General features: G+C 39.6%; 1 protein-coding gene across 1 annotated transcript; it reads right to left on the reverse strand.

The window, feature by feature from the left end:
• Positions 1-9,291: 9,291 nt before the first annotated feature.
• On the reverse strand, positions 9,292-26,700 carry MAP9 (microtubule associated protein 9). Its single transcript, XM_059844434.1, is given in 13 exon segments — positions 9,292-10,978; positions 16,815-16,947; positions 17,677-17,822; positions 18,270-18,431; positions 19,101-19,190; positions 20,301-20,454; positions 20,920-20,978; positions 21,857-22,053; positions 23,677-24,075; positions 25,339-25,456; positions 26,313-26,396; positions 26,399-26,500; positions 26,503-26,700. Coding segments are annotated over 13 exon segments (1,965 nt in total). The 3' UTR covers positions 9,292-10,855.
• Between the last annotated feature and the right edge of the window lie 871 nt (positions 26,701-27,571).

The raw sequence follows: 27,571 nt of genomic DNA on the forward strand, positions 1-27,571 counted from the left end.
AGAGTGTGCTTACATGCAGGAGATGCCCATGCAATTATGACTGCTGTGATTACACATTAAAAGATCAGTGTGCAGCTTCCAAGTTGCTTTGAAGAGCTGAAGGAAAAAGGAGAGCAGAGATGCTTGTTTCCACAGGGCTCTGCTCAGACCTCTTCACTGATGTCACCAGAACTTACCCCTCAATATGAAGGTCCATTTTAGACTGAGGTCCAGGGCACATCTCCAGTGAAGATCTTGAGGCTTACCATTTCTTCACAGGATATCCCTGTTTTGTAAGGTACCCACTGGAGTAAAAAAAAACTACTTCAAAAGAGGAAAATGTCTCTTGGGCCATGTTTTACAAAATACTTCACACAGATGCACATAACTTCCATGACTGCAAAAATTCTTTAACCTTTCTGATATTAAAGATTTCTATTAAACAACACTTCAGTGAGTGAGAATCTATTTTCAAGTGCCAGTTTCTAGGTTGCCATGTTGTAATTTAACAGTGCCAAGTACTAGCTTGAATTTTAAAGCAGGCTTTTAGCAGTTTGAACTGCATTTTCCACTAGCCTCTTTCACCACAGATGCTCTGAGTTTGCTGTTACACAGTTGAGGAGCCATGCTTTTGAGAACATTTAAACATCACAATCAAATCATGACTGCCTGATATCATCACAGTTGCTGTACCACGTCTAACAAAAAGAGATTATGGAATGTCAAACAATTAGCTAAATAATCTTACAATAATACTGTTTCTGGAAAGCAGACATAAACATTCAGAGCCACTATCTTCAGCTCCTCCAGAAAGAATAAGCAAGTCAAATTTTCCCCAAGACTTTTTGTTCTCGAGTGGATAACTCCAACCAACCTTTTCTTAGCTGTGTTTAGCCCTTTTTCTGCCACCTTTTAATTACAGTAAGGTTTTTATCTTAAATTTTCCTTCATGCTTTTGTTTAGGTGCCAGAATTCAGCTTTTCTCTTACTTGCTCTCTATTTTCATTTAATTAAATCCTCCTTTGTTGCTACATATTTGTTTCTAACTTTTGTATTTTCATGGCAAGTACTCCCTCTGGCAAAGCTTACTGCAAGAGTTACTGCACCACATTTCTTTCCCAATGCTTGGCAGGTATTTACCATGGATTGTCTGTCCCTTTCCCATCTGTGTGCTTCCTTTTCTGAAATACAGGAATTACGCTGAAAGTGCACTGAATAGACAAAAAATAATCACAACAACAGTAATAATAATGATTCTATTTATTCAGGGGGAATCTGAGTCTCACTGCCTTTCTGCAATAACATATGAACAATCACTTCCCATCAGGGAAACCTGTGTAGAAATACAAGGCTGTTGCTAATTACAATGGCTGAATACACAACCCTAATCCTGGCAAAAGTGTCCAGAAGAAAAGAATAGAGATGGGAGTGGATAGAAAGGACTTGTGACTGCCACTCCACTCTTTCCAGTGATGTGCCTACCCCACTCCTTAGCAGCCCCTCCTGTTGGCCTCCATTTCTCATTCCCTGTGTCCTGCACTGGCACCACCCAGGCTTCCCTGGGCATTGTCCATTCTGACTTCCTCCTCTCCCAGTGCCTCCCACATCAGGCATCATCCCAGAGGCAAGTCAGGAGTGATCAGGATCTGCACCACAAAACTCCAAGCATGAGGAGTGGAACTCAGGGTTAGAGTGCACCTGAAAATACACTTGGAAAGCTCCTGTTATTCCACAGGTCCCACAGCTGGGATATTGGTCAGGAAGCTGCCACAGGTTCCCCATCTTCTGAATCTTCTTTCTAGTGACACCCTCCTTCCCAAGTTCCTGCTTGCTCCTCCTTTAAATATGCGAACCCTCCAGCCAAATTTGAGGGCACATGACCCAGTAAAGCACATCTGGGTGACCTCCCATACCTGTGCTGCTGCCAGGCTGTGAGGGTCCCATGGGAGAGGCAGCTGGCAGAGCAGGGTGGGCTTGGTGTGAGGGATTCACCAGGGTGATGCTGAACATCAGCGTGCCCACTGCTTGACCAGGCCTTGTGAGCAGCAGCCTGAAGGCAGCTCCAGACCTCCCAATGCTGCTGCTGTAAATCACACATGGGCCTGGCTGACAGCCCCTCCCTCCCTCTTAGACAAGCACTTTGAACCAGCTTGGTGTTCACTAGCATTTTAGCAAGGATACAGGGCACATGAATACAAGAGATGAGTTTTACTACACCACAAGCCAGTTAGGGGCAGGAGTCAGCATTTTGGACATATCTAGAATATTTTCAGTGCAGTAATAAAACATCTGTCTCTAGCTTCCCTACCGTTTTCAGCAAGTTAATTTGCTGTAAGACTACAGCAGCACCTATATTTTCAACAAATCAATATAAGGCATGAATGAAGAAAAATAAGGAGTTCCTGACGCCCTGCACAAACTCTATGACAAATATATGTGTGCACTTGTGCTCAAGGGACATTAGGTTTCCAAGGTCTACCCATGCCAAAGCTCCTTTGGTAAAACATTCATGCCAACTTCTCTATGTGTTACTGCTGTCAAGAAGAGAGCTGAATATAAGTGAGCAGGGTGTCCCTGCAGGATCAGGCTGGTAAAAGGAGACCCTCAGGGCAAAGAGCCATTCTCTGCTCACTGGGTACAGATGAGGATGAGTGGGATCCCTCCTGGCTGCTCTCCAGGGGCATGGTAATGCACCATCTGTGTCCTGTGGTTGCTACTGCCATTTAATGCAGCCTCCTTCATTAGCTGGCAAAGTGAATCTCAGCTGAAAATCAGCTTCCCAAGGGCAGTGAATGGAGGAGAGCAGCATTTATCCCCAGTTGTAAGGCAACAAAAATAACACATTTCCAAAGCTTTCTCACTTAGAAAAGTAAACTAAGCTATTTTGAGAGTTTTGGTCAAAACAGACACTCTCTACCCATAATTGAATATGGGATTTGGGTTTGCTGAGCTGCCCAAAGTGCTTTGTTCTGTGCTGTCTGAGCAGCAGCCGGCAGCAGCACTTAGCCCTGTCTGAGCAGCCGCCTGGGAGAGCTGCTGGCCCTATCTGCCCTGTCAGCCCTGGTCCCTGGGCACGCAAGGTTTTGTGTAATGGACTGCATGCCATACAACTGAAATATTTATCATAATCATATTTACAAGAGGCTTGGCTCCCAGGAGGGACTGAAGGCCTGAATACCACAGCAGAAGTACAATACCGTGTAGTGTAGTTTGTTGGGGCTTCTGGTTTTCAATTGCATTCAAAAAGTTTGGAGCCAGACAAAAAAACCTGGTTTGCTGGGGTCAGTGGCCACAAGAAATACTCGAATATGTCTGATGGGAGCCAAAAGAAAAAGTAACTGAGCAGAAGTAATGCTTATCAGCAAAAGCCTCTATGTTGGCAGCAGGGTCCACAAAGCCCCGTGCCACCTCTCCCTGCTGCAATATTGTTTGTTCTATCCCCATCCATCCCAGAGGTACAGCCACACCAGCAGCTGCAGCAGGGCAGAGTTATAAATGTGTAATGAATGCTTTTAAGACTCCACAGCAGGTGTGCAGCTTGTGAGTCCATGCTGTGATCTTATGTGGCTGGTAGGCTGTGGGAGACACAAAAGGGCCACGGAGAGTGGCAGTGGGGAGATGTAGGGAGCTGGCCAGGCAGGAACACAGCTGGTGGCACAGCTGTGGCAGGGCATCCAGCATCCTGAACTCCAAAAGCAGGCAGATGAATGTTCCTACTCCACCTGGAGCTTAAAGACTATAGAAAAGGTGAAGAGGTAATGTTTTTTGCTAAAGCTTTTGCCCACGTGCAGCACTGGGGGTAGGTCAGGTGTTGATCACAGAAGGCACCCTGATGTCCATCCTACAATTGGGGTAAGGGATTGTGCTTGCTGGTTTCATGAATCACTGGCTGTAAAAGGCTGTGTGTTCTCATGTGATTAGGTGGAGGGGAACTTCAGGCTATGACTTTGTGGCTATAGCTTGTTGCCTCTTCCCCTCAAACACTTTAATACATACTTTACTTCAACAGAGAATGTATTCATGGTGCTTCAACAGTCTCCTCTACTCATGTCCAGGTACTTTCTATTTCTCAACTTTTCCCTCAAGTCTCAGTGTGGGTCTGTCTAGCCAGTCACACTGGCAACAGTCCATTGGAATGAACAGTTCTGGGGTTTCTGTACTTGCCCTGTTTGAGGTTTGTCTCCACACTTCTTTTCCATGAAAACTCCCATGAGCTGGTGTTGTGAGCTGTAGTAGAGCAGGACACTGTGTCACCTTCAACTAGCCTGGAGGATACAACACACTGAGTGCTAATGTTCAGGCACTGAATTCTCTCCTGAACATGGGTGATAGAGGCTACTGGCAACATTACCAGAATCTGGGGCTTAGGGCATCTTTCGAGGCACACTGGGATGGTTGCTGAGCTTTGTTCAATGCCTATATGTAGCTCTTCAATATATTGCACTATAATTATCTAAAACATAAGTCCCCATTCTCCTCACCAACCAAAGAGTACGTGTGATGGATGGAGAAGGGGGACACAGTTTAATGTGGCAGAAGCTGGAGCCTTTACGAGGACCTTTGCACAGCTAAAACTTTGTAGGAAAAGCAGCAACATCTTCAGGGAACAATACAGATCTGGGAGTTAAGGAAGTGTGTGTTCTGATCCCTGATTTGGTGGTGACTTGGGGTTGACAAGACACATTTGTCTAACACAAGTCTTACCTCTTCCCATGGGACATTGGGACCCTCTCTTTAATGATTACCCTGCTACACTAGTGTGGGCTCTAATTTATTCCAGGTATGGCTGGACCTGAACACAAGCAAAATCTCTGGGAAGTTCAGATGCTTAGCACCTGAAAATCTTACTTTGTTGTAAAGAGCTAGAGTTTGGATTTCATGTGGCAAAAAAGATCTGTCCTTCAGCAACTAAGATTTTATGTGAGGCCAAAACAGCAACCCTTGCTTTTCCCCTTAAATATTCTTCTCTGTATTCCAGTGCAATCCAGGCATCATAGAAAAGCCACAAATATGTGTGTGTTTATTCTTAGCTGCCAAATTTGCTAAAGATGAGTAAGATTCACTTATTGCCCATTGAGTATTTTATTGTGGCAACAGCTTTTTCATTTTTAAAAGGAATTATATATTTAAACTGATGAAAACAAAGCCTTGCCAGCTATGACTATAATACATTCTACTCATAGTAAATCCTGTTCTGGCATGTGTGGGCAGAAGCTTGTTCAGGGCACCTTCCCAAACATTGTCAGGTTAGAACAGGGACATTCAGCCTCTCTGAAAGACTGAAATCTGTACAAAACCCCACTGGCCAGTCTTTTCCTTGCTCTGTTTTACCCATCAGTGGTGAGATAGTGCAAGAGTTTGGGATGTCATTGCAGCCCTGTGGCATGGCCCCACAAACCTGCTGGGTTTTTGGCACAAACCTGATGGCAAAGATGGGCAGAAAATGGCAGCTGGGAACCAGGCCCAGTGGCATTCAGTGCAGGGGCTCTGAGACTGGACTGCAGGCTAGCAGACTTAATTTTCTTCCCTTGTGGCAGTACTTTTAGAAGGTACAGTCTTGCTAGTTCAATTTTATTAAGCAATTTATGTTTTGCATCCATTCTTAGTTCATAAATGTACTTCTACACGTACCTCTACTGACAGCAAGAATTTTATATAAACAAAAATTCTCCCCACTCTTCCTCTTATGAGTGCTCTAGATGGTGCACAGGATTATTAAAAAATATCTGTGTGAGAAATTGTGAAAGTAAATCACAAAGAGGAGAGTGTAAAGGATATTTAAGTTGAAAATCAGCAGAAAGTCTTTGTGAAACACTTCATGTGCACTTGCTGTTAATTAATCCTGTTTGTTTCCTCCTGTAATTGTCCTGATTTATTTGCAGATAACCTCTCTTTCTAGTGATACTTCATGATCCAAACCCTTGAAAATTGGGAGTCATTATCAAGAGCCCTTGCTTTGGATAGGTTACAAATGCATAACCATTTGCAAAGAATTCTCTTCCAATGCAGCATTCCTACATTTTATTGATTCATGTGAGGAATAGAAACTTTAAACAGAATGTCAATTTCATTGCAGTGAAATTAACCAGCTTGATGCACTGCCATCTGTTTAAGGGAAAATAAGAATCAAGCTGATGTTAGGGTTTAATGCTATAATAATTTAAATTGTACAGCAATACTGATGGCAGATTCATCATTTGAGCAGATTGATCTCTTTTGGAGATGCTGCATAACAGCAAGAATGGACAGAATTATTCCATCTCTTCAGCAGGAAAGACAGGAAACTTGGTACTTGAGAAGAAAGGTAGCCAGAGAGAGGCTGCTTAACCACATAGTCAGCAGAAGAGAAGGGGAAAATCAGCACATTGGCTTTCCTGCTGAAGGCAAGATAGCAAGCAAGGACAGTAGCTGGTGGACTGTGAAACCAAACTGCCAGGAGCTGTAACAACTGTACACAGCTGCTGGGCAGCAAGGGATGCTGCCTTCCTCACTCTCCTTGCGCATTTGACTAAATCTCTTCGCTTGTTTTCTGGGATGGGGAGCCTTCTGTGGCAAGTCATCTTTACATTTTGCTTTTTCAGCATCCAGCATCATGTTCGTAACCACTAATGCTTCCACAAATGACAAATTAAATAATGACAGTACTGTTTGCCTTTATTTTCTCACTGCCATTCATTTTGCTTGCTGATGTCTTGCAAGCAAAAATCTTTCTGGCTCCCATTTCAACAAAGAACATAGTCCAGCAGTTAGGCTCAGTGCTAAATCTCTGCATATCCTCATTATACTTCAGTATTAGAAGTGCTAAGAAGCATAGAGGAATTCTGGGTAGCTAAGAAAGTTTTTTTCCCAAAGCATTACTTATTTGCAATGGTTCTCCAGATGCTTCTTCAAGAAAGTGAAATAGATAAAGGACAGCTAAAATATTTCCCCTTTATATTATTTTTCCTGTTGTTTTCCCTTCATGGTTTGGTTAGAAATCAGCATATGGGAATGGGTGCTCAATGTATTACAGCATGTTAAAAGTTGAAAAGGAAAAGAAGAGTGAACCAGGGTATTGTTAATACAATGCTCCACCAGGGCATTACAACAGTTAAATGCTGAAAGTTACTGATGTTATCCTTCTATCCTTTGCTGTCATCAAGGACCAGCCAGGCCAGTTTATAACTAATGAACATGAATATATATTAATTTTGTATTCGTATTAATGAAAAATTATTAACATATAATGGGAGTTTTTGCTGCTTCCTTAAATGAAAATTTATATGAAAGAACTTTCAATTGTTCTACTCTGAAGCTATCCAGAAATAAAAGCATCACAGAGAAAGAGAATTCATAAATTTAGGAAATAGTAGTAAAAGAGAAACATACCTTGCAGTACTAAAGACTTTTCTTAGAACTTTTCCTCTGAGTGTACGTGCTAAAATAATGTTCTATGTTGAAAACAGCTCAACTGCCTGAATGCAATCTGCTAATAAGAGCAGACTTCCCCATGCCCCAGGTTGAAATAATCAGGTAAGAATTCTCCAATTACCTTAACTACCCATTAGGGGAAAATCTAATTAATGAATGTTATTAAAATCTCAGAAATTTCTTTAAAAGCCAACAGGTCAGTAGAAATCTGAAGTTGGAAGTGCTGATGCTCTAAGAGGGGCTTGAGACTTGACCTTAGCTAATGGATGGTTACAGGGATGAACTAGTATGGGTTGTGAAAGCTGATAATCTCCTGGCTGCCCCAAGCCTGAGAATGGGAATATTCTAATCATGTAAGAAGCAGTAAAGGAAATAGAACCACAACCTTGGCTTGAGGAGGGAAGATGTTGGCTTATTTAGGGATCTGTTTGGCAGGATCTCACAGGAGACTGCCCTGGGAAGCAAAGGGACCCAATGCTAGTTGATCTTAAGTAACATCCCCATCAAAGAAGAAAAGTCCATTCTGACATGGGTGGAGTCAGACAAGTGGGGCAGGCAGCCAGCACGTGGGAACAGGCTCTCGTGCTGGAATTCAGAGAGTAGGCAAGCACAGAGATGGTGGAGCAAAACAGAGACATTACTCTACATTGACTAAAACATGGAAGCATTTACTAAAGCCAAAGCTCAGCATGAGTTAAAGCTCATATGGGACTCAAAGGTGCTTCTGGAAGTACACGGACAGCAAGAAAAATAGGATCCTGCTCCTCAGGAGCCAGGTGACTTAGTGACACAGGACATGGAAAAAGCTGAGGTGCCTGATGACATTTTTTGCCTTTTTTTTTTTATGGATGAGGTCTAGCCTGAGACACTGAGGCACTAAGGGAAAGACAGAAGAGTTACTTGGACAAAACTAAATCCACAGAGCCAAGCAGGGTGCTTCCTAGGAAGTGGGAGAAGGGAGTGGTGGGAACCTTTAAGGTCAACAAAGACGAAGTAAGTTCTGCATCTGGGGTGAAGTTACCTCACGCCAACAGTACAGCCTGTGCCCCAGTGGTCAAAAAGCAGCTTTGCAGGAAAGTACCCAGGGCTGCCAGAGGAGCAGCAGCAGAGCATAAGTCAGACATGGGCTCTCACAGCAGGGAATGCCAACGACATTGTGGGCTGTATTAATAAGAATGTGCTCAGCAGGTTGATGGAAGGGATTGCTCCCCTCTGTTTGGCATGTGTGGCACTGCAGCTGGGAGCGAGACAGCATCTGGAGCATCATGTTCAGTTCTGGGCTCCCCAGTGCAAGAAAGATATGGACAAACTGGAGCAAGTCCAGGTTTTGATGTGCAGCCAAGGCTGCCATCGATGTTCACAGCCCAGAAAAGTTAATCCCTATTAGTTTGAGTCAAGTAACTCAGTTAAACACATAATTAACCAAGTGAAACACAGCAGTCCATGATATACAGACCAGGTAAGATGATCTCATATTTTGTGAATATAAAAGAGAAAAGATACAATGGAAAATAGCATACAATTTTTCTTACCCAGAATGAGTGACTTGAAACAGAAAATCATTTATTATCAGCCTGTGACTTTAGCACATCAATGGAGAAACTTAATGCCTAAATTAAATACTTTGGAAAAAAAATTAGAGATATTAACCATCTTCTAGGTTACTGTTTAGAAACTATGTTCCTTAAATGAATGTTTGCATTGCTGTGTCAGCAAGTGTAAAGGAGCTGAAGGAGACAGCTGGAATGCTGTAGAAGCTTGCCTTCAGTGGGATTCAGTTCCCTATCTACTTGCCATGTTAACAATGATAACTCGTTCTTATAGATACTGCCTAGTTAATTTCCATATATTAAAACTTTAAATAAAGATTTGTATTCTAAAATCCAATGAAAACATAGAGGCTATTGTACTAAAATATACTTTATTAATACAAAATATTTTCTGTCATCAATAAACATATAGATAGGATCTATACAGATATACATGTATATTCTTATACATTAATGTACATATTTTTGTATTTCTCAGCTCTAATTCTCCTATGACATTTGTGTTATGCTGTAACATGTACAAATTTTTACAATATAACATTAAATGAAGCTCCCCAAATTTTGTTCTAGAAGTTAAACATATCAACTCTTTCCCCTTGTCTGCAGACTTCAGCATCTTTTCCTTATTGAGAAGTTGTCAATTTGTGAGCTACTCCTCATTCCTCTGAAAGATGTCACCCACATCTCACTTCTGTCTTCTGTCAAAACCTTCTATTCAGCTATAGAAAGGCTTAAAAGTCAGCGAGGATGCAGCATTCAGGTTAGGAACAAGCACCTGACAAACTCTTTATCTCTGCCACTAATTCTACCACACTTTTCATTTCCATCTCTCAAGTCAGTAAAAGGATCTTCCTTGCTTCCTCTAGCTGGACACTGCAAAAAAAAAGATCCAGATGATCCCTTTCTCACAAGGCTGAGACAAGGCTGCCTTGTCTCAGACTCTTCAGGTCTGTTGAACAATAAACTCTGGTGCCTGCTACAAATTTCATCTGCCCGTGATACTACAGTTGGAGTTTCCGAACAAACTAAACTCAAATTCAAGGCTCCAAATGCTAAAAGCCCAGAGCACCAATGATGCACACCACCACCCCATCCTGAAGGACTGAAGTAATTTAGTAGTTTCTCATAAAATCCAGGTGTGCCACTTTTGAATTGGCAATTCTTTTGCATTCTGCCAGGGCTGCAGTTCCTCATCTCTCCTGCTGCTGTCTGTAATTTTACTCTACCTCTTACATGGGCCACTGAAGCTGCTCTGGCTGGGCATCTTTTCTGCTACTTGAAAGTTTCTGCTGGCAGTAAATTCTTTCTCATTTTTTCCATTACTGCTAGAAAAAAAGCCTGGCCTGCCATGAGGGAACAGATAGAGGCAGACCTGGAGCTTATGAAAGCCCTGTATTCACCTATCTGCAACATATATTTTCTCTGTATCTTGTATATTACTGTATGAAAATGCCATTCTGCTTCCATACTCCTAGCATTTTCTCATCTACCACCACAAGAGAACCAACATCTCCTTACAATCCTCCTCACCCCACAGCCTCCTCAGATCATTTCTTCAAGAATTAACTCCTTAAGAGTCTAGTAACTTTAAAATAACCATTCTGCTACTTAATGGGTGAAAAAAATGCCTGAGTCCAGCTTTATGTATCCTGGATATAAATTTTCACCAAAAAGGTATGACATAACATGACATTTAGCAAAAGTAATTTAAATGTGGAATTAGAAAAAATTATTACATTTTATAAAGCAATGCAAATGAGCAACAGTTTTATTTAAACTGCAGATATCAAATAAACTAAAAAGAAATAATTTAACACCTATAATGGATTCAGAGAAAATCATCTGATAACAGAAGAGCTACTGGCTATTGACAGAACTTTGTAAACTATCTGTTTTTTGGGGAGGCAATAAACTGCTTAGTAATTACTAGAATATGTGACTTTGCCAGGTGGTCTCCAGGGAGGACTCATTTCATTCCCATGGACAGCCCACAACTTCTTATGGCTCTTCTCAAGCTGTTCTCTCCTCATTTTGTTTTCCTGAGAATAAAAAATTGTGTGAAAAAAAGCCCAAACCAAAACCACCCTACCGCCCCTCAACAACAATTCTACTAAAAGAAAAGTTGCATTATTGTTATGCCTTTCTTGAGCAAAAAGAAAAGAAAACATGCAATGGAAATTTGCCTTTTGGAGCTCAGCACATCCCTTTTAGCGGTTCAGTCATAGACTTTGCACAATGCAACCAACAAAAGAGACTGCACATTGGGTGTCACTTACAATTAGGGTGACTGTCTCAAGGATGGGCTGGGTTTGTGCACTGTCTAAAAAAAAAGCCCAACAGAAGGCCTAGTGGATTAAGTATTGGTCTTGTATGTAATTAGTCTCACAATAATTACTTCTTGTCTCTAAGAGGATACATAAATCACAATGCAAAATATGTTGTTCTCATATAATGAGAACATTGATGCATTATTGTAACTTTCTGTACTTATTAAATCACACCTGCCATGTATTAGAACAAACTGGTAATTAAACAATTTAACTTTAAACAAAGATCTATCTAATTTATGTTATAAGCACTGCAAGGCTCTAATTCTATTTTCTGTTGTTTCAAACCGCAATGGGGCAATTAGGATGATGAGGGTTGCAAGATACTTGCAACACTCTTTTTGCATCTTATTAACTAATGATTTTCAAGAGACCTGTCATTCAAAAATTAAGGTGCAATTATTTATAATTATTTTTGAATTTCTAATCAGTTGCATTCTACATAAGCGCTCTTCTTTGCAAAGATGACTGCCATTTCACCCTCAAGAGAACCAGCATCTAAAGGTGCATCTGCATTAGCAGTTTAGTACACTGGCTAGCTCTCTACAGGTGCAAGTTTTCCTTGCAGGTTTGTGGGGCATATGGGTGCAGATTTCTTACTGACTTAAAAGTTTTTTTCTTGGTGGAACCAAGGTTGGACATATAGACCACAGCACAATTTACAGTGCCCCCTGCGATGGGTGGGTGAGAGGTCCTGGAGCAGCTGCCTTTCTCACACATGAACAGTACATTCATTCCCAAGACCAACAACCTGCAAACACATCCCTGGTAATAAAGATGCAATGTGGATATGCCCACTTAAAACCATCATCAGCTGTGCCACATCCAACCCTGGTTCTTTCATCATTTGCAGCCCATCAGTTAGCATTTTGAAGCATCCATAGTTTTGTATTTTTACATGTATGAACTGCATATAGTGGAAGTACTGCTCCTTGAGGACACCTGTAAGATAACCGGTACTCTCATATAGCCCATGATCCTCTTCCTCTGATGGATGCCATATATCCACAAATTCCCAAAATGCTGGAAGTGTTTGTCTGTTACTCATATGTGAGCCAGGCAATAGTGAGGTAACTGTGGCTGAGGGAGTAGATGAAAAAGGGATGTGGAAGCATTACAGTAAGAAAGAGAGCTTGAGTGAAGTTTTCTCCTGTTTTACACATATACGTGTCCAAAAATTGTAGACAGCAAAGCAACACACTGAAATATCAACCCTATCAATATGATTTTAATCTGTGCCCTTCAGCTCTTTGTCAACATAAACCTGAAGATCCAATTCAGTCAGGAACATCTGGTCTGGCTAAACAAACACACAATAATTTCATGTCTTTACTAGGAAGGCTGATTAAAAGCAAGGCAGGGTTTGCACAGAAAAAGAATGCCCTTTTGCTAAAATAAGCAATACAAAAGTTCATCACAGTCTAATAATAAAATACTATCTCTCTGTAAAAGCTGTGTCTTTCAGATCACATGGAGTAATTGAGACAAGCTAGGCTTGCAGCACTGTGACATTCTGACTCTTCTCATCCCTCACTTTTGCCTTCTTTCTCCCTCCACAGAGATTTCGTCAGATGAACACAACTAGTGGCTTCAGGTCTTTAGAACAAATTCAAGATATTCTAAAATTCTTCAAGGGAACTGTTTAGTACCCTAAGAGAAATGTAGTCTGCATTATCAGTGATATTTTTCAAAAAGACATCAAGATATGTGAAGCAATACAGATAAGCTTGGGAAGAACATGCTCTAATGGAATACATATATGATACATGCTCCTGTAGCTGTAATCATAAAATTATATTGTATAAAGATATGTGACAGGTAAGTGAAAACTCATTAAAAGTAAGACTTTTTGCAGCAGTATTGCAAGCATTAGAGAAATTGCATGCTACAAATAAATGTGCAAATTTTATTTTTATCAAGCACTCTCTACTGAATACACAACAGACTCAAGTATGAAAAACCACAACCAAAAATAAAGCATACACTCACCAAGGAAAGGAACAAAAGTTGCTTTGGATTTTTTTAACTGTGCTTCAGTTTTGAATGTTTGGGTTTGAGATCCAATTTGCATTAATGAATCCCATTGGCAAGGAAAGAGTCTTAATTTAATTTAACTGTTTTTTAAAATATTTAATTCAAAGTGAAGATCTACTTGCCTCCTCCCTGTCTTCAACACACACAAAGTTTTTATGTTCTTGTCATAACTACAGTGCAAATTCTCACAAGACACAACTGATATAACTATTCCATAGAATAATAAACAAGATGTTATTTGCACTAATTGAAGTAGAGTAACAGAAACAGTGAAAGTTTAAATCAATAACTGTAGCTTGTCTTACACTAGATCAAGTAAACTGTATGGCTTGATTTCTGTGGAAGTTTCCTACTCAATAGCCTAGTAAGATGAGTATATTTTTCACTTATGAAATTCTGGGAAGAGCACATTCTTTAGCAGAACAACTGCCACACAGAAATTGAATTTTAGATATTACAGAAGACTGACAACATTTGAGAGGAGTAACAATAGCAGTCTTATTTCTAACCTATTGCAATGACAAGCCATGAAAATTGCAATTCAGAAAGAATTTTCAGAGAGATCATATGAAATTAATGAATACATGAAATTAACAACCCACTTCAGCTATTTCTAACCCCGAAAAGCAACAAATCCATGGGACTTATCCAGTATATCCTTTCTTGATGTTTTTAAACAGCTTTAGAATGCCAAAAATAGATATTACACATGCTCAAATTCAAGGAAAAATGTCAAACTTCTTCTAAGACTTTCAACATTACTGTGCTGGTCTTTGAGAACTATTTCAGAGCAGCCTTACTTCTCAGAAGCTCGTGGTAGGTTGATGTTTATCACAGAAAATGGACAACATTAACTTATCTAGAGATGATACTCACTTCTATCCACAGTAAACAGGTATCAAGATTAGTATCTCAGAAATAATGGAAACTAAACTGATCAGTCATTATCAACTTTCTACATGAGTCTTGTCAACGTCCCACTCCTCAGAACGGGTGCATGTCAATGACAAGTGTCAGACACTGGCATTATGCAGTAAGTAAAAAATGATCATTTATCAAGATAGATTGGCTTGAAGAGTACTTGGTGAGTAGCAAGAAGCAAATGATAGGAAGAAACAAAATAATCAGAAGCTTGAATTTACAGCTTCTAAAGCATCTCATCTCAAGATTATCCTTTTTATGCCAGTATTTTACAAGTGTTAATAGCCTTTTCCAGGGCATTTATTTCCAGGCTTAAAAAGTAATCTTCTCTATGCTCTTATGCTATCAAACATTCACACAATGACATCTAAAAGCAGAAGTAACAGAATTGCCATTAACATAAAAGCAGAATGTTTCTTCTATTTTAGAAGGACTACAATGAGATTTTTCTGTCTGTTTTATCCACACATTATGGTCAACACCTGCTTCAGGAAAGCTGAGGATGAATGCACACATTTCTTTCTGCTGAATGTTAACGAAAACATATTAGAATACTTCCCACTATATCACTACTATTTTATTTCCCTTAAAAAATAATTTTAGTTGAAAGAATACTTTTAAAAGGCTTCCAAATTCTACCCTCAGATCTGATGCCTATCTACCTGCAGACAGATGTCACCTGAGTTCACTTGGTAATGCTAGGACAACTTCACAGTGTTTCTCTCCTGCAGTTCACTAATGGTATGTATTTTTTTCGCATCTGTACAAAGTGGGGCAACATTCTGGCCTAAAATGATGACAGAGCCATTTCCCAATATGCTTTCTCAAATAAAGATGTGTAAGTTGCAAAAAGACAGCACAAATTCTGAAAGTAAAAAATGTGAAGACTGGACACGAGACACAGTCAACACTTGCACACAGATACTGAAAATGGGATCATTTTAGAGGCACCTCTGCCAACCAGTTCAGTACTTATCCCATCCTATACTTGCTTATTTTTCATGTAGGCACATGTATATCTAGTTAGATCTGGTCGTTCCTCCAACTACTAAAAATTTTATGAATAATCTCACTGAAGTGATCACCTCAAGAATTCACACACAATTTGAATGGGAGAGCCTGTGCTAGGCAGCATCTTTCACTCCCAAAAAAAAGGGATTTTTTTTTTTACCTTCATACAGAGTACAGGACAGGAAGGAAATCAAATGTACAATGAGAAGTAATATTCTTGCTTTGGTACAACTAAATTGATTAGGATAATCTCAGTGAGCAGAGCACACCAGGGCAGTGCAGTAGTTACTGCTCAAAGCACAGTACTCCCTACCTTGGCAATCAGCAATATTGACCAAGCAAGAAATATCCTAAGATCAGACATTAATCATTTGCTAAACTGAGCTGAAAATCTCTTGACAATGGGGACCAGAAAAAAACTTCTAATCAGTGCTTACAGAAATGAGAGGTATTTCAACAGGGGACCAGGTCAAACATCTTAAAAGATATAAACCTAAGATTTAAAAAGTTTGGAAACAGAGAAAAGGGAAAACATGGAGGCTCTTGTGTTTTGTGCAACTGCGTATTTCTGAGTTAGCCAAGTAAAGGATTATTGTCCTCTCTAAATCCTCTCTAAACCTGTCCCACACCTGTACAGCTGCCTGACTCAGTATCTGCCTCTCCTTCCTAAAAAAAAAAAAAAAAAAAAAAAAAAAAGCTATTGACACTAAAGAAGGGTTCCTGTAAGGACCATAATCCAGCTAGGTTGCAAGATCCCATTCTTACAAATGGCAACAGAGACCATATGTACAAGGCATGCCAGAAATCACATGGAGGAGAGACAACAGAAGAAACATTTTCTAACTAAAAAAAACCTTGACAGTCAATAAGGAGGAAGACTGTGACACAGAATGGGGAATTAAAACAGGCTCTTCTTTCTTCTTTTAACTGGCAAGTCACATACTTTAAGAATACAATATGCTAAGAATATTAGTGATCTCTCTTCTAGTTTGTCATTCTGCAGCAACGAAAAATAACCTGCCTTATTGTTGGGACTAGAGCACTGGATTAATTTACTGCTTTACAACAGGGACGCTGCTGTGAGAAAAATATAATTGAGAGCATCGGAGTTCCACCCTTTCTCGCAAATGGAAATCATCTTGAACCCCATTACAAGTGCTTTTATCAGTTGTGAGGTCTCCAAGTCTCCATTTTCAATGCTTCCTTGAAAGTACATGCACTGACTGTTGCAGCTAGCAATGCTGTTTAACTTTGCAGGTTTTATGCTCTGGCTAATTGGCCCTTCAGAGATGGTTGTTCCGGATATGGAATGGCAAAAAATTAAGCCTGGAAATCGAAAACTCTATGACATGTAGGTAGGGAGAATATATTTTTCATGTATGACAGATATCAAGTGCACTGTACTTAAGCAACATTTTGATCACACATTCAAGGGAGACAAGCAACGTAATGTTGCCACCGTCTGGCCTCTCTCATAAGAGCACAACACCCCACGAGTCTTACAATACTCAAGTGCTCACACTACATCAAATGTTTTGGCTTTGACAAAAGGCAAAAAAAACCCCAAACCCAACAAACATACCAGCCATCTTTCATATTCCTCCACAGCCTTTTCACTTTTTTCTTCCTTCTTTGCCTGCTGCATTTCTTGCTTTCTTTTCTCCAGGAACTTTTCTACTTTCTTCTTTTTTATATATTCTTCCTTTTTTTTATTCCTGTGTAGTGAGAGGGAAGAGCAAGAGGTCATTATGTAAAGACCAAAAGCTGCATCTGTGACCAATTAAGTAATTGAGTCAAAATATGTATTATACACTTCAAATCAAAGATTGAGAATATGTATTTTAAATCTTCCATGTCCATTTTTATACATCACCAAGGCATACATGAATCTACTACTCTATCAATTATGGTATCACCTTTTCTGTACTTTGTTCTCCCTTATTTAGAATAATAAAAAAAAACATTCTAAACTTCTGTAGGTAACTGAAAGTTTTGCATTTCCTGTGAAAACTCTTGGCTTGTAAAACTAATATAGATATCTACAGCAGATACATCTTTTTTCCTTCTTCCTACATCTGCATTCCTATACTGCATCCCATGAAACTTCAAAGATTTATCTTCCTTCCTATGGCTTAGTAATGAAGCATGAAAATAACCAGGTAAGACACAATGCTACTTCACAATGAATTTTATCATTTGTAGTATGTCTGCCTGGGCTTAGTTAATATCCTCTTGGGGAGGAAAGCAACTAAATTATTAAACTGAAGAGAGCTGCACAGCTGGTTTGCACTGTTAGACTTTGTCTCCATTGGGAATGAAGAGTCTGATCCCAAGCATTCCATTGTCTTCCAATTACACGCACATCAAGCACTCACAGAAAACCTTTAACATTTATAAGCAAAGATTCTGGAAGCTATGATATAGCAAAGACAGTGGAGAAGTACCATTTTTCAACTGCTGATACACTGACTCTCCTCTTTTCTGCATCTAGGTCCTCTTCTATCTTCTTCCTCATTCTTTCAGACTGTTTTTCCTTCCTGTTTTGTTCTCTTAAATATTCCACTTTTCTTTCTTTCCATTTTTTGAATGCCTAAAGACAATCACAGATCCATGAAAAATCTTACCTCTCACCTTTCTGTCAATACTCCACTAGTCTAATCTACATTACTATTTTTTGTAATTTCTACACATTCTAATTTTAGAATATTTGCTTGTAGAATTTCTCAGAAGTGCGTATCACTATACCTAAAAAGAATCTTATTTTTCCACAAGGTAATAGTTAATTGCTAATTTATTTGTATGAAGTTTATTTTATGCTCATTTAATAGACTCCAAATATAGAAACCTGTTTGTCTTCAAGTGTAAATATTACACATTTCTTACAGAACAAAACCTAATACAAGCTTCCTTCGAAAACTAAGCGTGTCTAGATTTAAGATTCTAGTTCATTTCCATCTCTTTCTGGATTAATCAAAATTATTTTTACTATCTCCTGAACCACATTCAAATATATGTTTAGGTACAAATTTCACATCACCGCTTGTGCTGCTTCTGTTTTTTCCTTATTCTGTTCTTCTGGTTTCTTTTCCTCAAGTTCCTCATGCTTTTTTTTTGCACTTAACTTCCTTGCTTCTTTCTCTTTCTTTTTTTTCCAGGCTTCGTAACATGCAATTGATTCTTCTCTTTTAAGTGCTTCTTTCTAGATTGGAAATAAAAGTCTACATATAAATCAATTTCAGTATGAAATTCTAAGTGAAATAGTAAGCTTTAAACTTATTGCTAAATGGAGCAATAAAGAAACGGACGTTGATTTGCTGACAACATTGCAAGTATTAGAATTAAATTTTAAGCATATATAGGGTTATTTTTTATGCCCATTTTTAATTTACTTGAATGAGACTAACTGCTCCCACAAAGTAAGTGTAGAAGGATATGAAATGCATGTTAAATGCTTGGAAATGAAACATATTAAATAGTTAAAAGCCAAATTAAAGAATGTGCAGGATACTATTCAATCCAGAGCCCTCTCTATGTCTTGAGGCAGGGAGTGAATGCATGTTCTCATGCACCAAACAAAACTTGGCACCTTAAGAGTTGAGCATCCCAAGGTCTTTGTAAACTAACTTGAAAATTAATCTGGGAAGCACATTGCTAACACACCTTATGTAAATGTGTAGGAAAGCTTTGGACAGACACTGTTTACCACAACCCTAACAAGCAGGACATGCCATTTACTATTTCACATCACCTTGTGCTATTTGGACAAAACTAGATAACTCACAACAGCAGAGGAATGCACTTAGGCAGGAAGAACACTTCAAAGAGTGACAGTTTGTCAAATTCTTTTTAAAAAACAAAGTAAACAAACCTTTTCAGTATTGTTCCTTAGAATTTCAGCTTTTTCTTTTTCACTTCTCTTTAATTCCAGTAGAAGGAGCTTTTTCCTTTCCAACCAGTTCTGCAAGAATCGTAAGATATTTTTAAAGTCCTTTTAAGGTATAAGTAAAGAACAGCACCAATATAATGACCACCAAAATTACTCTCAGTTTTTCCACGTGCTAGTTAAATAAGCATCCCATGTGGAAAACTAAGATGTCATCACACAATCATTGTGATCAAAAAAATTTAAAGTTCTAAAATCACAGCTACAAAATCTAAAACACCTCAAAGATCTTTTAAAAAGCATATTCCTAGAAACACCAACAAAAATGTCAGCATTAATCAAAACTGAATAGAAGAATGTAATAAAGATTCTTATTACTTGCTAGATAGGAATATTATTTACATTTGCTGTCTCTCTTGAAAATACATACAATAAAAAAGAATAAAATCCTGCTGGGAAAAGTGAGACTTCAGGCAGCCATAAAAGGTTATGAGCCATCTGCAGAATCAGGCTTAAATTTTCAAGAATTAACTGTATATTTGGTACGCAGCTCAAAAATAATAGTGTCCTAAATGAAGACTATTCTACCTTCAAAGACTGTAGAAACAATATAAATATGGATTTTAGGGTCTAAAATTTGTTTTAGGACCATAATAAGTATTAAAAACACATACCAATATAAATGGTGCCTATTAATGAGAGTTGTTCTCAATCAGATTAGCAAAAATTTATTTAAACTCAGAAAATAATTGCTGTGAAATTCTACAAGGAATTCACATATCATATTCTTCTGGAAAGAGTACAGGATTTAATAGTTTAAAAGTTAACACTTTTCCTGAACACCATTTGAATAGAACATATCGGGGAAAAAACCAAACAACTATAAGTAGACACTTACTTATGTTAAGGATGAAGTAGAAATAATGGAAAATATGTGCCTGAAAATAGTCTGAAACAATAAAGTATAAACCACATAAAAACATTATGTCCCTTTTATTGAGCTTTTTGTTCATAATATGAGGAAAAGACATAGCCAACAGACTAAAAGGATTACTATACCAGCGAGCCAATGAAAGGAATATAGTAAAAAATATTGATTTCAAGAAAATATGAGGTCTTAAGCCCTGTATCGGGACCTTTATATGCACAATTTTGTTTGTTGGTTTGTTCATTTTTAAAATCTACCTGATAAACAGCTGCCCTTATATTATCTACTGGACTTTTCTTCTGCATGCATTTATCCTCCAACACCTTCAATGATCCCAGATACTGAGATGAAACAGGTGAAGTTGATGGAACAGCTTTCCCCTTTCTCTTTAAATGCACAGAAGTTGTAGTCCTAGGAAAATACCAGAACACAAACACATTAATGACATTTCCTTTTACTGTAGCTCATACAGAGTAGTGTTCTTCTTATTTCAGTGCATACCAAAAGTTACTGTGTTTTTTTTTAAATGCACTTGACTGGGGACCAGGGACTGGGGGAAGGAAAAGGAGAAAGAATTTATCTCTTGTTAATTTACAAATTATTCACACTTTCATCTAAGAAACAGCTTAGAGCCTGTAAAGACTCCAGTAACACATTCATCACAGACACTGGCAAAAGATCTGGGAGTCTGATCTGACATAAACTTGAGCAAGGGTCATAACAACATGCCACATGCACTCAATTGTTTTCCACAGATGGTAAGAGGTTGTCAGCAGCAAAGATAATGCTGACAGAATATGAGAGGGGAGCAGCATTGTCAGGGCACTTACAGGCATCTTAAATGGCTCAGAACAATGCTTGGCATTCTCCTCTTACCTGTCAGATAAAGAAGCCTTTGGGTTTTGTAGAACTCTCTCCTTTGTTTCACTTAGCTTCTAAGAAACACAGAGGAAAAGTAAAGTTATAGAGTCTCTCAAGCAACAGATGAGGATGAAACAGGTTTTTTTACAAGCTAAAAAGGACACTGAGATTTGGATTCAGCCCTTTTGAGTCTCTTCCAAGTCAAGATATTCCATGGTCTCATGATGTTATAAAAACAGGCAAGAAAGACATCCTAATAAAGAGAGGGTGAAGTACAGGGTAAGGAAGTAAGGACAGAAAAAAAATCCAAAAAACAAAGAAAGCCTCCCAAACCAACCAACCAACCAACCAACCAACCAACCAACCAACCAACCAACCATTCAGAGTGCCTGTATCACTTTGGAACGGCAGCTAAGAATGTTCATTTGTATTATGTACAAACACAGTCAATAGTTTAGAAATAATAAAAAGTAAAAAGAACACAGCTGGTTTATTCTATAAACACTCTTTGAAGTCTTTTGAATACTTAGCTTTAATAATTACACGTAGCTACATTCTTTTTAGGATAAAGAGTAGAGTGATTTGCATCCTATCCATTATTCAGGTCACACATGGATTCCATCCTCTGCCAACACATATTGCTCACTGCTATTCAGCTATCCTCACAACAGACATCTGACATTTTCACTTTCAGAAGGTACTTTGCTAAGGCTAGAAAATACATTTCAATACCTTTATCTTACTTCAATAATTTGTGGAAAAGGTATTCCTTACATCTTTCATAAAGCTATACAGAATTTATAAGAGCCTCAGCTCTAGAAACCAGATATAAATTGTCAGCTTTACCCACAGTATTCTACACACTTAAGATACCAACAGCAACATTACAAAACTCTCCATTGTGCCTCTAGGACATTGTTCCAAACAATGGTAAACTGTGTATGAGCAATACCTTGACGGAGTTCTTGGATGCGTTTTTTGCCTCCCCATGCTCAGACTGATCATTCACTGACACCTCCTGCATTGCATCAGCTATTTCTTGCTCTTCTGTTATTTTCACCATTCCATCTGAACTGTCAACAGAAGGGGATTTCATACCATTGTCCTCCAGTTTCAAGTCACTGGTGCTGACAGTCTTCTGATCTTGATCTAAGGGGAGAAAAAAGATTGAGAGGATACATTAACAAGAACTTCATGGTTTTTGAGTATTGTTTTTTTCTGTACAAAATGTAGTTCTAGAAAAACCATCCATCTTTGAAAATTGTTACTAAATTTTATATAGTATAATGTATTTTCTGTATGCCTTCTTCTAAAAACTATATATGAATAAGAGCAGTATTCACTTGTATTTTCATGTAACACTGCAGTAGCAACTGAAGCTTGAATGTTAGAAAATGTAAGAGCAAGACAAGGGGAAAACCTTCCATCTGCCTTACATGGCTCTAGTGCAGAAACCAAAAGCAAGAGTCATTGCAGTCACAGCAAGAGCTCTCCTGACATCTAGCAGACTTCTAATGAAGCATGCCAGTTAACACTCTGGGTTACAAATACTGCTTTCATTATGTTAGTGTTCTTCAGGGGTGTGGGACACATGAAGGAATAACTGAAAAATTCCACAGCGGGGATTTAACCTCAATCTCAGTGTATGCCTAAGTGGTGAAATTGTTATTTATGAAACACATTAATAAGACTTAAAAAACATTTTCAAGATTTCAACTGCCAGTAATACAGAGATCTAAATTTGTAAAACAGTTCAGACAGAAGTCAAAAAATGCCCAAGTAAAAGCAAATCAGAAGTCTTCTACAAATTTCTGATGGAATTCTTTGGAAAAACAGAAATTTTGGACAACAAATTTACTCCAATTACCTGAAGAAAGGAACATTAATGCCCATAATCACAGAAATTTACCTGAAATTTACCCTAAATTTACAGTGATGAAGGTAAGTTCAAGGTAACAAGATTTCTTAATTTACTGAATTTTAACTAATACTGCAGTGTGTCACTGCACTACTTTGATTCAGATGAAGAAAAGTATTTCAACTTCTTTTCTGCCAGTCTAAAACCACACAGGCACACCAGCCAGGAAGGAGAGGTGTCTGCACATTCAAATACCTTTGATGGCACTTTGGTGCCATCATGTGGAAAGGAAAAATTAAGCTGATATCTTTAATCATGCTCTATCAATTTCAAAGTTGCAATCTTCCATCACAGGTAATGACCAGCCATAAACTTATCTCAACACCAAACAGGAAAATTCCTCTCATATTAAGAATTCCATAAAATATAGTGTCTTTTGACACATATAGTGATTAGCAGAATTCCAAATTCTGCATTGCATATTAAAAATGAATCAGGTATTCTTATACTGAAATATTCAAGTTTGGGGTAGTTAATGTGTTTAACTATACATCCAAACTGTGTCAGGGGACACTATGTGAATACAGCTTTCTGTGCCAGGCACACACTGAGGGGGCATCTTGGCAGCCCCCTCATGCCTTCCATGCACATGCACTGATGAAAAGCTGGACTTTTAGGGACCTAAACAGCTGTTTTTCATCTTCTGAAAGGAAAAGGCAAAGGCAAAGAGGAACCTCCTGCTTTTGGCCCACACTGGTTCAGTTTACCCCCTGGTATACAGAGTTTATATATCTTTAGAAGCTTTGGCTGCGATCCAAAGCAGATGACTGTTAAAACAGAAAATAACCCAAATTAAAACACTTTAAAATACTGTCAAATGGCTAAACAGCAACATTAAAATACTTTCTTTTCACCTGGTGCTGAAGCATTTCCTTTTTTGCGCATCCGAGACTTTGCTTTTGGTTGGTTTTCCTTCTGATTTCTTTTTTCATGTAGTTTGTTAATAGGCAAGTCATCACTTTCACTATTATCATGCAGTACTTCTTCATTATTTTTTCCATCATTATCCTCATTTTGACCTTCCAAACATCCTTCTTCACCATCTTTTCTGTCATTCTGTATGCGCTCACCATCTGAAACCATTATTGGCTGAAGCTTCTCTTCATGAAAGGATAAATTCAAGTCATCAGCAGCTTCATTTTCCAAATCTACTGCTTTTTGTAAAGCATCATCGTTCAAGAGAGGACTCCCAGCAAGAGATCTCTCAGTGCTTGCAGAACCTGAATTACTTTCAGCACGTTCTTTCCCAATATCTGCAAAGAGCACATTACCAACTTGTATTTGATACAATTGGAAAAAAATGCAACACAGAACCTGAATCTTCTAAAACTCAACACTATTTTTCCTGTAACACCCTCCTGACTTAAGTTTCTGAGCATTTCTCTTTCTGAGCCTCTGATCTCTGCAAAGCCACCAAACTACAGATTTATTCTACTTCCTTTCCTGTCATCTATTTTCATGGACCCAATCCAAAGAAAAATATTCACTCATTAATTATTTTCTGCCATGCAATTTAAAGTCCTTCTGAAAAAATCTGTCCCAATGCTATAGAAAGTGGAAGCAAGTCATTAATAACAAAGCTGGGCATATTTGGTATTAGAACCCTCTAATACCATGTTTGGTATTAGAACCCATCCTCCCTTCTCTTCACTTCTGCCCCATTTAAAATCTACTAGAAGATACTCAAAGGAAGTATATTCTACAATGCCAAGGTTCACATGTTTACCAAAAATATTTGTCTTCCTCTAGCCTGTTATTGCTAATTGACCTAATTTTGGAGCTTGAATGCTTGAGCAAGGTGACAAAAGAATGTCATGATAGTAATGCATTTACTGCTGGAGAGGTTTTTTCCCAATTCTTGTCCACAAAGGGAAATCAAAGCATCCCACAAACTGTTAAAAGATGTTTCAGGTGAGAATGGAAAACAGGCCACAGAGGAAGTTCTTTTAAAAATACGTGATAGTATTTAATATTCCTACTTTCCTTAACATTTAGTGCCATACCAGTAGGAAGAAGAGTAATTTGGCCAATCTTGTTAGACTAAGCATAAACATTAGTAAACATCAAATGCATCCTGCTCCAAGAAAGACAACCAGATCAAACTTATTTCTGGTTGACGGAAGTCTGTCCTGCAGCCCTTATTCACTGATTGTCCAGGCTGGGAAACCAGTGAGAAAAAAACAATGCCTTTCTCTCTGCCCATGTCCATTTTCATTTACAGCACTGTGTACTCCTGTCTGATCCAGGTGTGGAGTAAACAAGATGACTAGGGAGGAGAACTGGGGACTGCAATGGTAGGGACCAGTACAGACTGTGTGTGGTCTAGCAGGCTGGCACCTCCACTGATTTCATTGGGAAATCTGCTGCTAACTTGGCAGAGGAGGACAGTGCTTTAGAAGTTGTTAAAATACGAATTCTTGGAATACTAAATTATGTTGACGCATAAAGATTGTCTAGGATCTAGTAATGAGTTAAGAAAGGAAGAACACAAGGAAAAATATTTAATTTTGTTTTACCATTTAAGATGCCATCTTCATCACTTTCAAAGTCATCTGGATATTCATCTTCTTCCTTGCTTGTTGCATGATCAGAAATTGCTTCCTGTAGCTCATCCTGAAATGGCTTCACAAATAACTTTTACAAAAAGAGAGGATTCACTTGCTCAAGCTCAGCACAAATTCTCCCCTCCCACAAATGCGTAAGCAAAACTGAGCAACAGAGATAAGCCCATTTAATTGACAGTTAAGCTGAAGCATAGTGCATGCATTCTATCTCCATTCCCCCGGCATATCTAAATCAAAAAAAAAAAAATCCCCGAATCTCCATGTATTTATTTATATTTCTTCTTCATAAGAAACCTATCTTGCAAATCCCTTTTTCATTTTTGGGCACTTAGGATGCATCATCATGTGACACTTCTCCTCTTTTGTATGTTTTCATCGGGAAGAGCACAAGAGGAAGGTCTATGAGAACAGGTGCCGCACAACAGGAGCCTGAAGCAGGTGGCAGGTCCAACCCAATGGAAGAACTTCACATATTTTAGACTCTCTGCTGCAGGACATCACGGACACATTTACATGATTCTGAAGGGCGCTGGCCTCAATTACAGAGTGTAAACCCATAAAGAAATGCACCAGTATCTCCAGATTCCGGACCCTGACCCACAAACCACGAGGAGCAGTGGCTCGTCACGGGCCTTGGGCGCCCCCCGAGGCACTTGCGGGTGGCGGGGCTGCTCCTCCAGCCCGGCTGTCAGGGCCGGGACAGCCGTGCTGCTCGCAGCCTAGGCACGGGCCGCAGCTCCCGGTGTCACCGCGGGCAGCCTGTTTGCCCGCTTCCATTTCCAAAGGAACGCGGATGTTTGTGCGTGTGCTGCCTCTAACAGCGAATTAACGTATTCCCAATGGCAGAAACCTGCTCGCAGGCCCCGTCCCCAGCGTCGGCTTGCCCCTGCCCCTGCTCCTGCCCTGCCCCGGCCGCTGCCGCTCACCTGCAGCCCGCAGTCGGCGGTGCCTCCCCCCGCCATGGCGGAGGTGTCTCGCTGCCGCTTCGCAGGGCCCGCGGCCGCCGCCGAGTCCTCCGAGAGCCCTGGCAAAGAGCCTCGGGAAAAATCCCCGGCGGAGAGCCCCGGGAAGGAGCTCCGGGAAAGAGCCGCGGGCCGGGCCCGGCCGGTCCCGCTCGGTCGCCCGGCAACGGCCGCGCCGGCGATCTCCTTCATTAGTCGGGACTCGCCTCACGTCGCGGCAGCGCCACTTCCTCAGCCGGGCCAAAGCCGCGCTGCCAGGATTTATTATCGATGCCCGTGCTCTGCCGGGATTTGTTATCGATGTCCTTATCCTGCAAATAACCCCGTTCCCACAAAGAGCGCATCCATACATCCGTGACATTCGTGCCAGGGCTGACACACGTTCGTCAGCCCCACTCTTGCAGTCAGGTAGTTGTGCAAAACCTTCCTACTTGGGATGTGAGCGCTTTCCATAAGAAACATACTCACTCTAGTGCTTTCTGGAAAGCAGAAAGCAGATCTCATAGCACCTGTGTGTTAGTTTAAATCAGATTTTAGGCGTGGAGAAATTACAGTGGCATAGAAGTAAATCGCCTGGTGCTTACACCTACTAATACTCCAGTTTTTATTTCCCCAAAGAGTGGTTGTGTGATCCACCTGGCCAGCACCAGTCCCCCAGTGACCAGACACTTTGCCAAGCAGCAAAGGTGCCCTAGAGGTGTCCTAGAGGTCATCTGGTGTCCTAGAGGTCGTCTGCCCCCTGTGTGGGCCACGATGAAGGCACCTGAATCCCAGGGGAACACCAGTCCTGTGCATCAAAGGAAAGCTGTCCACTTCAGGACCGTTTACAGGTACAGACATTTCTGTTCTTCCTCCAGTTTAAATGCTTCTGATCTCGCCTTTCTAAAATAAGACTAGTGCTCCAGTTGTCTTAGTGATAACAAAGAACTTCTGACATGTTCTCTATACTGGTGTTATATTTATTTATATTAACGTTCCCCAAAATGCATTGCATTTTTGTAAGTTGTGCAGAAGAAAATCTCTCTGACAGAAACAGGGAGAGGATATGTGGGACAGAGCCCAGAGCCTTAGGACTTGTTTTCCTCTTGTTTATTTATGTTGAGTTTGATTTTAAAAGCAATGCAGTTATGCAAAGGCCACAATGCACCTGGGGGGAAAGAGGCCCTGAGTTCTAACAAGCAACCTTGGATTTAAACTAACACTTATTTGCCAGTGATTAATTG

Source organism: Haemorhous mexicanus, chromosome 4, assembly GCF_027477595.1.
Source record: "Haemorhous mexicanus isolate bHaeMex1 chromosome 4, bHaeMex1.pri, whole genome shotgun sequence".
Taxonomy (NCBI): domain Eukaryota; kingdom Metazoa; phylum Chordata; class Aves; order Passeriformes; family Fringillidae; genus Haemorhous; species Haemorhous mexicanus.